This window comes from Sinohyriopsis cumingii, chromosome 4 (assembly GCF_028554795.1).
Source record: "Sinohyriopsis cumingii isolate HCF-2022 chromosome 4, ASM2855479v2, whole genome shotgun sequence".
Taxonomy (NCBI): domain Eukaryota; kingdom Metazoa; phylum Mollusca; class Bivalvia; order Unionida; family Unionidae; genus Sinohyriopsis; species Sinohyriopsis cumingii.
Window position 1 is genome coordinate 25022318 of NC_142964.1, and position 18353 is coordinate 25040670.

General features: G+C 36.5%; 2 protein-coding genes across 2 annotated transcripts; both read left to right on the forward strand.

The window, feature by feature from the left end:
- Positions 1 to 1610: 1610 nt before the first annotated feature.
- Positions 1611 to 3466, forward strand: LOC149800824 (uncharacterized). Its single transcript, XM_089954826.1, has one exon. The coding sequence runs from the start codon at positions 1657 to 1659 to the stop codon at positions 2869 to 2871; it is 1215 nt and encodes a 404-aa protein (XP_089810952.1). The 5' UTR covers positions 1611 to 1656; the 3' UTR covers positions 2872 to 3466.
- An 11728-nt stretch (positions 3467 to 15194) lies between these two features.
- LOC149800825 (uncharacterized) lies at positions 15195 to 17921 on the forward strand. Its single transcript, XM_089954222.1, has one exon. The coding sequence runs from the start codon at positions 15235 to 15237 to the stop codon at positions 16447 to 16449; it is 1215 nt and encodes a 404-aa protein (XP_089810348.1). The 5' UTR covers positions 15195 to 15234; the 3' UTR covers positions 16450 to 17921.
- Positions 17922 to 18353: the final 432 nt, after the last annotated feature.

An 18353-nucleotide genomic window follows, 5' to 3' on the forward strand; every position in this document is an offset into this window, starting at 1 on the left:
TGTTTCCCCAGCATCGATTCAATACTATCTTGGAAGCTATACCTGAGTGAAACCCCACCCACCACAACTGATTCCCACCCATTGCTGGCTTTCAGGCGTGGAATAGGCCAGATTGGCTCTCCTGCGTATTGTTGGAGACGATCAATGGAGGCAGAATTCGCGGTGGCACATTGGTTAGAGTGCCTTGTTCCCAACTAATCGGCTGTGTGTTCTTGGATCAGCTTGGGTCTGCTACAGTTGTGGTTCTCTAACACTAGACCACTGGTCGATACATAGAATTTATAAATAGATGTTTACGTATGTGTTGACAATTAGTAATCATCATCTAACTAATGCACCGCTCCGGTGGCCTAAATGGTTAGAGCGTCCGCCTCGGTCGAGGGTTCGAGCCTTAGCGTTGTCATACCATAGACTTGCATAACTGGTACTAGCAGCTGTCTCCGTAGGAACTCAGGATTAAGAGTTTAGTATTAGGACTGGTCGGCCTGTTAGGATCATGTGGCTGGGTGGGACATAATGCTACATGTGTGCGACATGATGCCCAAATGCTAGATACCACTATAAACTGGCAATCTGAATGCATTCGAGCGATATCACTGAAAACTACGTAAAAATCCACATAACACACACACACATACATACATCTTACTAATAAGACTTAAAATGGCGCCTATGGCGTAGTTTCTCAGTGACTGATGGGATATTGATGTTTCAAGAATAATTATGTGGCCTCCCATTGGTTGTACTAGGTCAAGTGAATATACTTAATTCGACTTCAAAAAAGAGTAGTGTATGCTGTCGCGTGGGTCTGCTGCGAAGTTCAGTCGCATTAGAGGATACATATAAAGAGAAAGTTAAGAATCAGATTCATTTACGATATTTGGAGTCTTTCACACTTATTGTGTTCCTGTTTTAAGTCTGCAGACGTGCTTTATGTTGAAAGTAGATATTATTCGAGCTGAATATAAATTCGGGGACAGTTCAATGCAGATAGAAAGTGCTCATTATTCGGACAAAATATTATTCTGGAACTGTTAAAAATTATTCGGAGGAATTCTGGACAACGCCATCTTGACAATGTCACCATTCTTGAGGACCAGTGCATTTCCGGGATTGAAATTTATAAGTACTTTATATTTATTTAGGACTTTCATAGACCTTTATAAGGACTAGGTAGGATTCACTTCATAATACCGTGAGTTCCTCTCATATTTTCATTTTAAACTTTGATAATTAAATTGTTTCTTCAGTTTTATAAACCTGTTTTATTTCTTTTTTGTTACTTAAATTTGTGACCAAAAAGTCGTAACATTACGTCAGTGCAGAATCACGTAGTTCTCATGGCTTTCAATTCTCTGCCTATATTTAGTGGATTTAAACGATTCAACTAGGCCAATCAATCAACCAATCTTTCTACTAGAGAAATAATGAATGTTTGGTCTAGTCATATAACGTTTCCACTAGCTATCTTTTTAATATTTTAAGAGAGAGTACATAAAGTGTCATTCTTTATGTTAATGTAGCTCTTCCTGTAGTAATGCGTTGACAAACTTCTATCAAACTAACATATTTATTTGTAATTTGACCTATCATAAATGATGACACGTTATTATATTTTTGATTCTATCAATTACAGCTGCCCTATAATACAAGGATATGAGGAGTTTGTGGCATCTGTGTTTCGTCATTATGGTGATGACCATTGATTGTGTACATATGGCAGATGTACCCACTGAGTTGGAAAGCCTGAGGAAGAGGTTGGACATGGTGAACCTAAGGTTGGCATCTGATATTCTGGTTCTACGGAGAGATCTGGACACTGAACGGAGACTGAGAATAGAACTTCAAAACACTGTCCATCAGTTACAAGAACAGAAGTTCACAAACGATCAAGAAAAATGTCCCGAGGAGATGGATATTTTAAGAGCCAATTTAAAGACCCAGCAAAGTTTCATTGAACAATTGCAAAACGACGTTCATAATGCGAACTATCAGAATCAAATTTTGAAAAATGACAACAATGATCTACAACATAACATCATCGTGCTTAAAAAAGCATTTGGTGAAGAAAAGCGATGGAGAAAACAGACGGAGAAAAGAGTTAATGACCTTAGGTCAAAACAAGAAGATTTGCAATCAGATTTAAGAACAGCTTCTGATCAAGTGAATGAACTCATGAATTTCAAATCATCCACAGAGAAATCTTTAACGAGTATAGGATCAGAGTTGTATCATATGGACAGGAAACAAAACGAGCTCAATAGTTCCGCCTTAAATGTTAGAAACCAGATGGATGCATATATCGATGGCGTTTCAAATCAAGTTTGTCAACTAAATCTAAGCTATGTAAATGTTTGTCAAAGCCACGGCATGAATAAATCTAGCTGCTGTTTGAGACGGGCGCTCCATTCTGTACAAGAAACATTAACAGTCAATGGTTTGAAACTATCAGAATTTGAAAAACAAGTAAATCGCCGTGTATCAGTTTCCGCTCGAATATCCCCTATAATACAAAACATTAAACCCTATGACACTATTATATTCAGTGATGTTATTCACAACCAGGGAAGTGCCTACAATCATACAAACGGAAAATTTGTAGCCCCCGTCGGTGGAACATACGTATTCTTTTCGCACATCCTTGGGGCTTCAAGAGCACTTGAAACAGCGTTGAAGATAAACGAAGATTTAAAACTTTGGCTGTACTCCGGAGACTCGAAATACTTTGCTCCAGGAAGTAACATGTTGGTTATTCATATGAACAAAGGGGATTCGGCAAGGATGATTAAAAATGGTCCATGGGGAGATCAGCCATTTTACATTCATCATCTGTGGAGTACATTTTCCGGGTTCTTACTTAGTGCTGACTAGAACGGTTTAGACGTAAAACTACATAATGTAATAAATCAGTAGACATGTACATATTATTATGATATTATGCAAATTCATATGGTACAGAGACGTAAACATTACTATGATCAGAAACACAGACATTACTATGATCAGAAACATAAACATTACTATGATCAGAAACATAAACATTACTATGATCAGAAACATAAACATTACCATGATCAGAAACATAAACTTTACTATGATCAGAAACATAAACTTTACTATGATCAGAAACATAAACATTACTATGATCAGAAACATAAACATTATTATTATCAGAAACATAAACTTTACTATGATCAAAAACAAAAACTTTACTATTATCAGAAACATAAACATTATTATTATCAGAAACATAAACATTACTATGATCAGAAACATACACTTTACTATGATCAGAAACATACACTTTACTATGATCAGAAACATAAACATTACTATGATCAGAAACATAAACTTTACTATGATCAGAAACATAAACATTGCTATGATAAATCAAAAGAGATGTAACAATATATAATAGTTCATATATGTGTTATACCTGTGGATATAAAACCTCAAAAATTCCGTTGATGATACGTTGCGTCGTTTCTAAATTTCACCCAATTTCGCTTAAGTGATACATTGTTAATCAACCTTACCGCTGGCTTGTAATGCCCAACAAGGCAATTATAAAGCCAGTGACCTCTTGCCTAGCAATCAGACCTCATGATTCATAGTCAAGTTTTGTAATGGCTCGGAAAAATTACTTTTCATAATTGGCCAGCAATTCATTACATTTTAATGCAGGTGTTAAGTGTTAAGTGCGGCTATGGATTTCACAAGGTCTGTATCTTTGTCAAAGGTATTAAGAGTGGAATTCCCCATGCATTATCGTTATCGATTCAGAGCGTCTAGCTTCTTTGATGTTAAATATTGGAGTGTGAAATAATGCATTTTCTACTAGAAAGTAGCATTGCTGTGATCGCTTTTATTCTGATAACCACAGTTGCACAACATATATGAGTCAACATGGCGCCTATGTTACATTCCCGTTTGTATCTCAAATTGTTCGACCTCATTTAACACAGCCCTCTCCCCGGTCTAGAGTGAAATCCTCTAACATATAGCAGATGAGTCTCCCGGACTCCAGACCCAAAGGGTACTAGTACGAATCATATCATGGGATCAATCCCCGTCGGCTACGTTCTGAGTTCTTATTGTGTAGTGCACTATACTTCGATTGTTTAGGTACTAAATTGTCTCGACCGGAAACTGAAACATATCGATATAAAACACATATTAATGTGATTTACACTTTATCTTTTCTCCTTCCTGGCATAATCCATGTTTATTGGTCTGGAAGATGACGTTATTCTAGTTGATGTTGCTGTTCTGGGTTTAACGCGACATTTTTAGCGCAGAATTGGCTTCACATGTCGGCCAGCATAAATCGTGGAGGAACAATACGGGGAAACCCTGGTACGAACCATAGACTCAGGGTAAATTACTGGCAAACGTTCTCACATACATACATTGGCCTAGCCAGAGACTCGTACCCTCGCGGACAGAGGTCAGATGGCATTGATCGATAACGGAGAGCTTTAGTCTAGACGACCAACCAGGCATCAACGGGGATGGAGGCGTGGCACCTCGAAACATGTCAAGAGAATGGATCCAGGCCGCATTCCCATGGACCTGTTATACGGAGAGTTAGCAGAAGGCGCACGATCGACTGGACGACCACGTCTGTACTACAAAGATGTTTGCAAGAAGGGCATGAAGACGGCCAACATCAATGTCAACGACTGGGAGAGCTGTGCTAACGACCTTTCCACCTGGCGCCTAGCTGTCAGACTGGGTGTTCAAGAAGCCGAGGAAGACAGAAAGATAAAGCAAGCTGAAGAAAAATGAGCTAGAAATAAGGAGAAACAACAACTTACTCTGGGGCTATACCATCGTCTCCCGGATGCCAAAAGACACATTGTAATTACAGAGTCCAATGGTCCCTTGGCCATTTCAAATTTCCGCAATTTTTTCAAAACGAGGAAAATATTCGCCTACTTTATTTTCTCTGAAACTGGGCACTAACCTAATATTCATTGTAACATCAAAACTTGAAATTGTATCTAAAGTCGGAATGTCCTTTTTACTTGTCAGGTCCATTTCTCTTATTCTAAACTAATATTCACTCTCCTCTCTTTGCATTTGCCTCTATCTCTCTCTCTGTTTCTTCCTTATTTACTTGCATTTGCATTTGTTTCTCCTCTTTCTGTAACTGCATTTGTTCTTTTTATAATTACATTTGTTCTTTTGGTATCTGCATTTATCTTTTTTCCTCTCTTTATTACTTAACTAATTTAATTTTCTCTTCTTTCTGTAATAACATTCGTTGTTTCTCTTTATCGAATTTCATTTATTCTTTATCTTTCTCCAATTTAAACTGCATTTGCCATTCTTCTTTATCTCTATAAAGTTCCAGCTTCCTTAACTCTAAATCCATCTAATTCATTTACTTTTATATCAAAGTCTGATACATACTTACTGATCGAAACCAAAGCACTTTTAGCCAAAACATTCTTTTCCAACAAATAATGGACCAAAATATGTTTTATTTCTTGCTTTGTTAAGGAAGTCTTTGCCTCAGAAAGATCCTATTTTCTGGCAAATTGAATCAATTCCTTTTTTCAAAAGGTCTAATTGTTCCTGGATAGGATTTGAAGAAAGAAAAAAATAATCTCGACTTTTCATGACGTTATAAAAAAGCTTGCTGATTTCACTAAATATTTCAAAAAATGTAAAACAGTACATGGGATTTAAATATTTTCAAACCCTAGGAGAATTTAAATTTAAAAAAAAAATTGTGAAATACTTTTAGTCAAAATTCATTAATCCTGGACGAGCATCCAATTCTCTGTGCTACTTGTTTAGGCTCTTTGAAACAGTAACATAAAAAAGTGAAGCCAAGAAGCTTTGCAAAAGTTAACAAAATAATTATTTCCCTAGAAAAACGAGGCAAAAATGAGAAAAGAACTTACGGTTTTACGAATCAAGTATTAAAAAATAGAAGTCCTAGTAATAAAAAGTCCTAATCAAATTGTTTGAATCCCGATGAAATCCAAAATGGAAGGAGATGGCGCATTATGTGGTCTGTGTCGTACTGATGTGTCAATTATTCTTTGTTTAATCACAGAAAATAATATTCCAGTGTTTGAGTTCTGTATATTTCGATAACTATCCTTGTCTAAGAATTACTTAAGATCACGAGTATTTCCAGGGGAAAATAATCTTTTTGAATCCAAATAATTTGAAGAAAAATTAAAAATTTCAACCCAAACTGATCACAACAAAAAGACTTTGACTCCTCGAGTGTTATGGTAAGAATAATAAATGTTTCTCAATATATCAATATTACATCTGGGTACTGTTCAAAATGGATGCCAGGATACGGGTCAATTTCCCGGTAAACCCAGAGTTTCAAACAATTGCTACATGTTATTTGTCACGTACTCCAAGTATAATCTGGATTTCACTTTAGGAATCTACTCTAAGAAAGAAAAAAAAAAGGAAAAAATGTCGTTTACTTCATTCCTTACTGATTTCTGAAACAAGGTCAGGAACTAGGTCAGCATTAAATACAAAATTTCTTTCACTAGGTGTTTACGAGAATCGGTCAGGTCAAACTGAATTTCTGGAAAATGAATTTCTGGAAAATGTCAAACCCAGTAAATAAAATTACATTACAATTGAATGTAATGGAGTAAAGGAAATTTAAAACTAACAAGCAAACAATTAAATTAAATCAAATACAAGTTCAATCAAATATAAATAACAGCTGAACAGTTAAAGATTTGCGTCGATAGTGACATCAAGTCCTCTCCTGATGAGCAATAGGTATTAACTACGGAAAATGCTGCCTGTACAGCTAATGTATATTTATTGACTCAAAACATTTCTTTTATTAGTAGGTATTCCTCGCAGGAGTTCTTTGGTAAAAATATTTTTTATATCTCAGTCTTATACGAGTACATCAAAGTCTCATTCTGGCACTACGTTTATGAATTAAACTTCTGATAAGAATAATCACAAATACTTATCTCTTCCTACCTGCATATACTGCAAGAAGAAAGAGCACACAGATTCCGATGGCTACATATTCAAATATAAATTTTAAGAAAAACAACAGAACTAATCCCAATGTTCTTAGTTTTAAGAGTTCAAGGTCGTGGTCAAATATTGAAGTAATACAATCGCTGGGTCCGACAAACACCAATCTGTTATCATGGATAAATATAAACATTCGTCTCGAAAAGCACCTGTTTCAGTTCTTGGCGATTCTACCGAGCCTATTTCTAACAAAATATGAACGGACACATGAGCTTCTCAGTATTGTATTATCACGTAATTTGCCTTCAGATGAGAAGTCTTCTTTGCTAAAGTGTTCTAATTCAGGGAGCAGTTCGGCTATAATAATGTTCTTCTCCATTGTGTAAATTTGCCACCAAACTTATTTTCAGGATAAAGGATAAAGGACATTCATTTATTACCAGGCAATGACCTAGCGTTAGATAACTTTTTTGTTAATCCATTTGCAACTGACAATCTTTGTTTGAATCAGACAGTCAATGCTATTGAGAATGAAATCCATGATGTATACCTAGCTTGTGCAATAACCAGCGCTATGACAAAAAAACAGCTCTAAAGGATGATTTTGATCAGGAAAAGTATTCCTTTAGCTGACACATATATTGGTCAGTCTTTTAATGAGGCTTAGTTTGGTCTTGGTATTGATTAAGCAAGAGGTATTGATCAGAGCAATCCTCTTTTTACTACTCGGTTTCTTTATTCTTATCAGGGCGACAAAATACAATCACTAATAGTCTAACAGGAAGAAGATCCTGTTATATGTTTGTTTAGAAAACTATTTGTGAAACTGAAGCCACATAAATTTGTTTTATTATTTTGTTAAAAATGCGGTCCTAATGAGAAAATGGAGACCAGCTGAGGTAGTCGTTGATGATGGGTTGTCAGTAAGCTATTAAATTATTGTTCCTTTGTCATATCCATTGGAAATATTTAGTCTAACCCAGGAAACTTCCATGGCTGGAGTCAGTAGATCATATCTAAATATATTATATCATGTTTATTGGCCATGAATTGAAAGCAATGTTTCCAAATACTGTAAATCTTGTTGCACTTGAAGAACGGTAGAAAAACCCAATCGAATGGTACCTAAAATTCATCTGCAACCTATCTCAGCATTTGACGAACCATTCAGCAGAATAATGATAGATTGTGTTTTCGGCCCTTACCTAATGCCAAGACTGGCACCAATATTTTTGGCCGATTATGTGTGCGTCCACAAGATTCAGAGAAGCAATTTCTTTTGAGGAATATTAAAACTTAAACCATAGTAAATCTTTTTACAGTTTGTCCTTTTCAATCTGTCCAATCTGATCAAGAGTCAAATTACATGTCTGGAATTTTCTAGCAAATTATGCAGGGATTAGGCTTCCAACAGTTTAAGTCTGCTGTGTATTACACCGAAAGTCAAAGGGCTATGGAAATATTTCACCAAACTTTGAAGAATATGATTTGGTCACATCGCTTGATACAGGAAAGGATTGGGACGAAGGTGTTCATTTACCGTTGTTTGCAATAGGAAATCATTTCAAGAATCATTAGGTTTTGGTCCTTTTTTGAGTCCGTTTTTTGGACATACTGTCTGTGAACCAAAAATAATTGTTTAAAGAGAACCTTCTTTAGACGAAAGATTAAGAAGTTATTCTAATTCTCTATATTTCTGATTTCAAATATAAATTGTCAAAGGATTGTGAAGTAGCAGGAACCAGTTCCCATTCAACTCAATTAAAAATGAAAAAAGGCTATGACAGAAATAGAAGGGAAAAAGCTTTCAGCCTGGAGATAAAGTTCTGGCATAAAGTTCTGGCTTTCTTGCCCATACCAGAGTGGTGATAACGTTCTGGCTTTCTTGCCCATACCAGAGTGGTGAAAAAGTTCTGGTTTTCTTGCCCAATACCAGAATGGTGAAAACGTTCTGGCTTTCTTGCCCAATACCAGAGTGGTGATAACGTTCTGGCTTTTTTGCCCATACCAGAGTGGTGATAAAGTTCTGGTTTTCTTGCCCAATACCAGAATGATGAAAACGTTCTGGCTTTCTCGCCCATACGAGAGTGGTGATAACGTTCTGGCTTTCTTGCCCATACCAGAGTGGTGATAACGTTCTGGCTTTCTTTCCCATACCAGAGTGGTGATAACGTTCTGGCTTTCTTGCCCATACTAGAGTAGTGATAACGTTCTGGCTTTCTTGCCCATACCAGAGTGGTGATTAAGTTCTGGCTTTTTTTGCCCATACTGGTAGTTCTGGTTTTCTTGCCCAATACCAGAACTCTGACTCTGGAGTGGTGATTACGTTCTGGCTTTCTTGCCCATACCAGAGTGGTGATAACGTTCTGGCCTTCTTGCCCATACTAGAGTAGTGATAACGTTCTGGCTTTCTTGCCCACACCAGAGTGGTGATAAAGTTCTGTCTTTTTTGCCCATATCAGGCTTGTGATAAAGTTCTGGTTTTCTTGCCCAATTCCAGAATGGTGAAAACGTTCTGGCTTTCTTGCCCATACCAGAGTGATGATAAAGTTCTGGCTTTCTTGCCCATATCAGAGTGGTGATAACGTTCTGGCTTTCTTGCCCATACCAGAGTGGTGATAACGTTCTGGCTTTCTTGCCCATACCAGAGTGGTGATAAAGTTCTGGCTTTCTTGCCCATACCAGAGTGGTGATAACGTTCTGGCTCTCTTGTCCATACCTCAAGATCCTATTCATCGTAAAAGTATCATCCTTATACAGTTGAAAAAGTAAGTGACCTAAATTAAATCATTAACACTCTAGAGAGGTAAAAATAGAAGCAACTTTGCCATATAAATACGTTAAATGAAGATGTTGGTAGAGATAGCCCCGTTAGTCATTCATTCAATGTAGTTATACCTATCCAACAAAAAACTAGGATGTGAGCGATGTAATGCATTCGGATTGTAGTGACTTTGTTAAGTCTTGAATAATCTCGACCAGAAATGTTCACATCAACAGTAACAAGAAAAGAATGAATAATTAACTAAAATAGCTATTATATGAATATGAGTATTTGTGTCCAGATGTTCCAACAGAAACAGACCACTGCGGTGGCCTATGGTTAGAGCGTCCGCCTCGAATGCGGGAGGTCGTGGTGTAATTCCCGTCCGAGTCATACCAAAAACGTTTAAAAATGGTACTAACAGCTGCGTCGCTTGGCGCTCAGCATTAAGAGGTTAATGTTAGGACTGGCCGGCCTAGTGTCAGGATAATGTGACTGAGTGGGACATCGTGCTAAATGTCTGTGGCATGATGTCCCAGTGCTAGACATCACTATAAACTGCTGAACTGCGACATCGTAGCGATATGACTAAAATAATTGTTAAAGCTAGGTTAAAAATCCAAATCACATGACATCACATCCAACACGAACAAATTAATATACGATGACGTTCAAATAGCAGATTCTACATCAATGAGCAGATTCTACATCAATGAACAGACTCTACATCAATGAGCACATTCTACACCAATGAGCAGATTCTACATCAATGAACAGATTATACATCAATGAACAGTATCCTCGCAGGATGAAATGTCTTAAACAGGAATGTTTGAAAAAGTAAATTCAGTATAACCTAGTAAAAGTAACTTGAGTTTGCCGTGTATTCTAGTACCGAGACTAGATAATACTTTCCGCATGTGCAGAGATTATAGAAAAGTGAATAGTGTCACCAGAACAGATTCATTTCTAAGAATGGATGACTACATTGACATAATTGGAAATGAAAAATATGTCATTCAAATCCAGATGCAATTTCACGTGTATGCAAGTACTTTATTCTCTTGATAGATATGTTGTGTTATTCTTATGACATCATCTTTGGCAATTTTAATTATATGCATATTTGACTAATATGTAAAAAGAAAGCTTTATTACGTGCATATTTTTAATCTTTATGCTATGTATGTTTAATTTCTATTGTATGTTGGCTTTTCTCTCTATATTATTTGACTGACCTTGGTCAGTAATTGAATTTAGGGCCTACCTAATTAATGCCTTCCTATTTTGTAGCCAATATATTACATATCTAATATTTCCCTGTGAATTTGGATTATATAATAAGATCATTATTAATTGGAGGTTAAAAAATTGCAGATATTAAGCTCAAGGTCTAGTTTGTTTTAGAAGTTAAGAGCGTTCTAGAAGAATTTTTTTCTTCAGATTTGATGGGAAAATTGCCATCATCATGGCTCTGTTATTGTGACTTTGCTTTTCTACATAAATGTTGTTTGCATCAGAATTACTCATTTTAATCTTAACACCCAATGTTGAAACAGTCTTATTGTCGTGCGCATGTTTTAGTTTAAGATGATTTATTTATTAAATGATTCATTTTAATTGCAATGTGAACACCATTTTAGGACTAAATCATTTTTTTCATTATTGTGAATTTATTTAAGGACTTTTTGGATTATATCATTGCGATATATCAAAATTGTTGACACATTCGTACAGTTGACACTAAAAGCATATCAGAACATTAAAATTGGAATATATTCAGAACACCACTGAAATTCATTCGGAATACTCTATACTTTTGAACTTGAGAAAGAATTTGTAGGACTATTTTGGGTTTAATTCAGAATACTTTTAAATTGTTTTCAAAATTGTCAACTTGTATTTTAGAAAAACCAGTTGTTTATTGAATTTTACAAAACTTGTTTCATTCGTATCCGGTACTTAGTTTAAGACTTTAGAGTCGTATAAATAGAAGTACCAAAAACAATGAACAATCATGTCTACCAGAGCAGTGTGATAATTACGGCTGTGTTGGTTACTGATATGTCAACAGACTCTATCCGCTTGTTTAGAAACTTCACTTTCAATGATTATAGTCCACGAATTGCACATAACATGTAGCACTTTTACTAATGGGAGCAAAACTCATGGGCGATAAAAGCTGTGACCTAGTTCAGTGACCAAAAAGGCAATTGTGAGATTATCACTGTTCTGTAGGTCCTCTCAGCGATGGCCATTGTTAACTGTCCATACATTCCCATAGCTGTATAAGTAAAGTTATATAAGTAGTGAATAGGGATACCCTAGCCTCAAGGGGACTTTAATGTTAAAATAGGAGGGTTGTACCCTAGCCTTTATGGAAATTTAATATGGGGAAATTTTTGATGGCTTATAGCCTAAAGGTGAATTTAACATGGGAATATGGGATACCCTAGCCTCAATGGAAATTTAACATGGGGAAATTTTACTTTGTACTATGGCCTCAAGAGGAACTTAACATGGGAATAGATTGTGGGACTGTATAGCATCAAGGGAAATTGAACATGGTGGGACTGAGATTATCACTCTTCTGTAGGTCCTCTCATTGATGGTCATTGTAAACTGTCCATACATTCCCACAGTTCCATCAGTAAAGTTATATATATACTACACTACAGTCAAGTACCGGACGTCAAATTAATGGTGTGTTATTTGACCCTAATTCTCTTTTCTCAAAATTCAAACATCCGGACATCTAATCCTATTACGTGCGTAAAATAAATTCTTTCTTTGTTAGTCCATATTTTCCTCGCTGTCTGGATTGGTAAGTAGCCATTTGTCTTAAATGCTATTTCTAATGTAGCAGTGTATAATCTGGTTATATTTATATTGAAGGGATATATTCTATCGAATTTATGACATACACATACAACCAAATTCGATCTATAACCAGCGTTCTTTCGCTATATATGTTCTCTAATCCTAATATATCAATGGATATGTCTCACTTTACTTCTTCCCTAACATTCTAAGTACAACGCAGCTTAAATCGATTCATTACTCATTTCAGACTTATATTGATTCAAACAAACTCACACAAACATATACACACACGCCCATATATATATATATAGAGAGAGAGAGAGAGACAGCATGTTACTTCAGTCACAAAAGGGGGAAGGGAGGGGTGGGCTGTGTTAAGAGAATTAAAGTACCTTGCCAAAACAGAATTTAATATAGGCGCCACAGAAACAGTGTAGCATGATATGTGAGATGACGTCTGCCCTCGAACAGGAATGTCGTATGCTGTCATACTTTTCATCATGCAACGCAAGGAAGACTTACACTGCTGTAAAGTGGCATCTTCTTTTTATCGGGAAATGAAAGATATCAATGCAAATTCACGGATTAATGTAACTCACACAATATGTTCTATTTATAGCATAGCACTATCAACCTCGTAAATACGTTGCTGTGTAATCTTCATAAATAATGAAGGGACAAGCACTAACCCGTCCACTCCATTTTAAGTGAGCGGCTTATTTGCACAAAAATGTTGATCTCTTCTCTGTTAACGGAAAGTAAAAAAACACAGATTAATGTAATTTCCACAATATCTTTTCTTCATTGCATATTCCTTGTACATAAATTCGGATGTGGTGAAAAATAGTAATCAAGAGCTGTACGACTTTAATGGTTTAGGACAAACAATAACAATTTAATACATGTTTGTACAGACTATTTTTTATGTTGTTCTCGTCGCGCATAAAACTGCTCAGCTAAACAGATTGCTTAACACATTTCTAACTAAACATAGGAAGACAAGAATGCTCTTCAGAATCTAGTAGAATTTATTCAAAACTCTCCTTATAAACTGAACAGCCTCTTGTATAATCGGAAGCAGTATAAAACTGAAGAAAAAAATGAAAAGGAGATACAGTATAGATAATTTCGCACTGACGTCATCACTGGCATTGAACCAATCAAACCACTGTGTCTGACTCATTCGAGCACGTGATTGACTATAGTTTTATCCATTGAGACCTTTGTCTTTGATAGCGAAGACAATCCTTATGACATGCTATTTTTGTTTTAAAACTAAATAGTTATAACCAATGCCATGTTGAAATATATTACAAAGATTTTCCAAGATTAAAAGTTTGAGAAACACAATGATGATGAAATAAGACTCCTGTAAAGCAAGATGAAAAATAAGACCTGGTTAAGTTTAATGTTTCACCTACCGAATATTTGTGTCAAGCCTGTTGAAGCCCGACTGTAGAAATTATCAATTCAATACACCCTTGTTAGGATCATGTGAATGGGTGGGACATAATGCTACATGTCTGCTACATGATGCCCAATGCTAGACACCAATGTAAACTGCCAATCTGCATACATCGTAGCGATAGGACTGAAACCTTGTTAAAACTACGTAAAAATTCCAAATAACAAACACACACACACACACACACACACACACACACACACTTACCTATCTTACTAATAAGACTTAAAATGGCGCCTATGGCGTAGTTTCTCAGTGACTGATGGGATATTGATGTTTCAAGAATAATTATGTGGCCTCCATTTCGTTGTGCTAGGTCAAGTGAATATACTTAATTCAACTTAAAATCAGTAGTGTATGGTGTTACGTGGGGCTGCTGCGAAGTTCAGTCGTAATATACGGTACATATAAAGAGAAAGTTAAGCAATCAGATTCATTACGATATTTGGAGTCTTTTACACTTATTATGTTCCTGCTTTAAGTCTACAGATATTATTCGAGATGAAAATAATTTCGGGGACAGTTCAGTGGAGATGGACAGTGCTCATTATTCGGACTATAATAGTATTCTGGAACTGTTAAAAATTATTCGGAGGAATTTTGGACAAGGCCATCTTGACAATGTCACCATTATTGAGGACCAGTACATTTCCGGGATTGAAATTTATAAGGACTTTACATTTATTTAGGACTTTCATAGACCTTTATAAGGACTAGGTAGGATTCACTTCATAATACCGTGAGTTCCTCTCATATTTTCATTTTAAACTTTGACAATTAAATTGTTTCTTAAGTTTTATAAACCCGTTTTACTTCTTTTTTGTTACTTAATTTTGTGACCAAAGACTCGTAACATTACGTCACTGCAGATTCACGTAGTTCTCGTGGCTTTAAACTCTCTGCCTATATTTAGTGGATTTGAACGATTCAAACTAGGCCAATCAATCGACCAATCTTTCTACTAGAGAAATAATGAATGTTTAGTCTAGTCATATAACATTTCCATTTGCTATCTTTTTAATATTTTAAGAGAGAGTACATAAAGTGTCAGTCTTTATGTTAATGTAGCTCTTCCTGGAGTAATGTGTTGATAAACGTGTATCAAACTAACATATTTAATTGTAATTTGACCTATCATAAATGATGAAACGTTATTATATTCTTGATTCTATCAATTACAGCTGCCCTATAACGCAAGGATATGAGGAGTTTGTGGCATCTGTGTTTCGCCATTATGGTCGCAGCCATTCATTGTGTACATATGGCAGATGTACCCACTGAGTTGGAAAGCCTGAGGAAGAGGTTGGACATGGTGGACCTAAGATTGGCATCTGATATTCTGCTTCTACGGAGAGATCTGGACACTGAACGGAGACTGAGAATAGAACTTCAAAATACTGTTCATGAGTTACAAGAACAAAAGTTCACAAACAATCATACAAAAAGTCCCGAGGAGACGGATATTTCAAGAGCAAATTTAAAGACCCAGCAAAGTATCATCGAACAATTGCAAAATGACGTTCATAATGCGAACTATCAGAATCAAATTTTGAAAAATGACAACAATGATCTACGACATAACATCATCGTCCTTAAAAAAGCATTTGGTGAAGAAAAGCAATGGAGAAAACAGACGGAGAAAAGAATTAATGACCTTAGGTCGAAAGAAGAAGATTTGCAATCAGATTTAAGAACAGCTTCTGATCAAGTGAATGAACTCATGAATTTCAAATCATCCACAGAGAAATCTTTAACGACTCTAGGATCAGAGTTGTATCATATGGAAAGGAAACAAAACGAGCTCAATAGTTCCGCCTTAAATGCTAGAAACCAGATGGATGCATATATCGATGGCGTTTCAAATCAAGTTTGTCAACTAAATCCAAGCTATGTAAATGTTTGTCAAAGCCACGGCATGAACAAATTCAGCTGCTGTTTGAGAAGGGCACTCCATTCTGTACAAGAAACATTAACAGTCAATGGTTTGAAACTATCAGAATTTGAAAAGCAAGTACATCGCCGTGTATCATTTTCCGCTCGAATATCGCTTATAATACAAAACATCACTCCCTGGGACACCATTGTATTCAGTTATGTTATTCACAATCAAGGAAGTGCCTACAATCATACAAACGGAAAATTTGTAGCCCCCGTCAGTGGAACGTACGTATTCTTCTCGCACATTCTTGGGGCTTCAAGAGCACTTGAAACAGCGTTGAAGATAAACGAAGATCTAAAACTTTGGCTGTACTCCGGAGACCCGACATACTTTGCTCCAGGAAGTAATATGTTGGTTATTCGTATGTACAAAGGGGATTCGGCAAGGATGGTTAAACATGGTTCAGCGGGAAAGCAGCCTTTTTATATTCACCATTTGTGGAGTACATTTTCCGGGTTCTTACTTAGTGCTGACTAGAACGTTTTAGACGTAAAACTACACAATGTAATAAATCAGTAGACATGTATATATTATTATGATATTATGTAGATTCATATGGTACAGAGACGTAAATATTAATATGATCAGAAACATAAACATTACTATGATAAATCAAAGAGATATAACAATATATAATAGTTCACATATGCGTTATACCTGTGGATACAAAACCTCAAAAATTCCGTTGATGATACGTTGCGTCGTTTATAAACTTCACCCATTTTCGCTGCAGTGACATACTGTTAATTAACCTTCCTGCTTGCCTGCTGAGCCCAAGAAGGCAATTATAAAGGCAGTGACCTCTTGCCTAGCACTCAGACCTCATGATTCATAGTCAAGTTTTGTAATGGCTCGGAAGAATTCCTTTTCATAATTGGGCAGCAGTTCTTTAAATTTTAATGCAGTCTTTAAGTGTTAAGTGCGGCTACGGATTTCACAAGGTCTGTATATTTGTCAAGTGGTATTAAGAATGGAGTTCCCCATGCGTTATCTTTATCCATTCAGTGTGTCTAGCTTCTTTGATGTTAAATGTTGGAGTGTGAAATAATGCATTTTCTACTAGAAAGTAGCATTGCTGTGATCGCTTTTATTCTGATAACCACAGTTTTAAAAGATAGTGAGTCAACATCGCGCCTATGTTACATTCCCGTTTTCTCTCAAATCGTTCGACCCCATTTAACACAGCCCTCTCCCCGGTCTACAGTGAAATCCTCTAGCATATAACAGAGGAGTCTTCCGGACTCGAGACCCAAAGGGTGCTAGTACGAATCCTATCATGGGATCAATCCACGTCGGCTACCTTGTGAGTTGTCATTGTGCAGGGCATTATACTTTGGTTGTTTAGATACTAAATTCTCTCTACCGGAAACTGAAACATATCGATATAAAACACATATTAATGCGATTTACACTTTATCTTTTCTGCTTCCTGGCATAATCCATGTTTATTGGTCTGGAATATGGCGCTGTTCTAGTTGATGTTGTTGTTCTGGGTTTAGCGCGACATTTTTAGCGCAGGATAGGCTTGATATGGAGGCCGGTATAAATCGTGGAGGAAGAATACGGGAAACCCTGGTAAGAACCATAGACTCAGGGTAAATTACTGGCAAACTTTCTCACATGCATACATTGGCCGAGCCCGAGACTCGGACCCACGCGGACAGAGGTCAGATGGCATTGATAACGGAGAGCCTTTGACTAGTCGACCACCCAGGCAGCAACGGGGATGGAGGCGGGGCACCTCGGAAAATGGTATTTTACTGTGATTAACTGAAAATCGGATCCTGCTATACATCCAAAGAATGCAAAAATTAACTGAAACCAGGGATAAATCTTTCACTGCTTTTGTCCGTCCCCTATCAAATAGTATAACCAATGAGGGGTATCCCATCAAGCCATTGCTGCTCTTCCCTCCACGTTGGAATCAGATGGAAATAACATAATATTTAATCATAACCTGGAAGGAATCGACGCAAATGGATCCACATGGGGAAGACCACGAAATGGATCCACATGAGGAAGACCACGAAATGTGGACAGCACTGTGTCAACGAATACTGCTGGATACGAAAAAAGGTTGTGGTCCTCTCCGATGTAACTAATGTGGGGTTCGTGTACGAGGAAAACTCTGTTGTGGAGAGAGCATGGTGTTCTGAGTCTATGCTCTTAAAATAGGAGTGAAGACAATAAATTTTGTAAAATTTAATAAAGAATTTATTTCAATAGAATACATAGTGAAATATAGGGAAAAAGAACTTACGGTATTGCGAATTGAATTAAAAAAATAATCCAAGAATAAAAGACATGAGTCCTAGTAATAAAATGCCCTGAATAAAACTCAGTTCAAGTCCCGAAGAGATTTAAAATTGAAGGAGATGACG

Coding starts and splice junctions, on each gene's coding strand:
- LOC149800824 (XM_089954826.1), top strand. CDS start 1,657: ATGAGGAGTTTGTGGCATCTGTGTTTCGTCATTATGGTGATGACCATT.
- LOC149800825 (XM_089954222.1), top strand. CDS start 15,235: ATGAGGAGTTTGTGGCATCTGTGTTTCGCCATTATGGTCGCAGCCATT.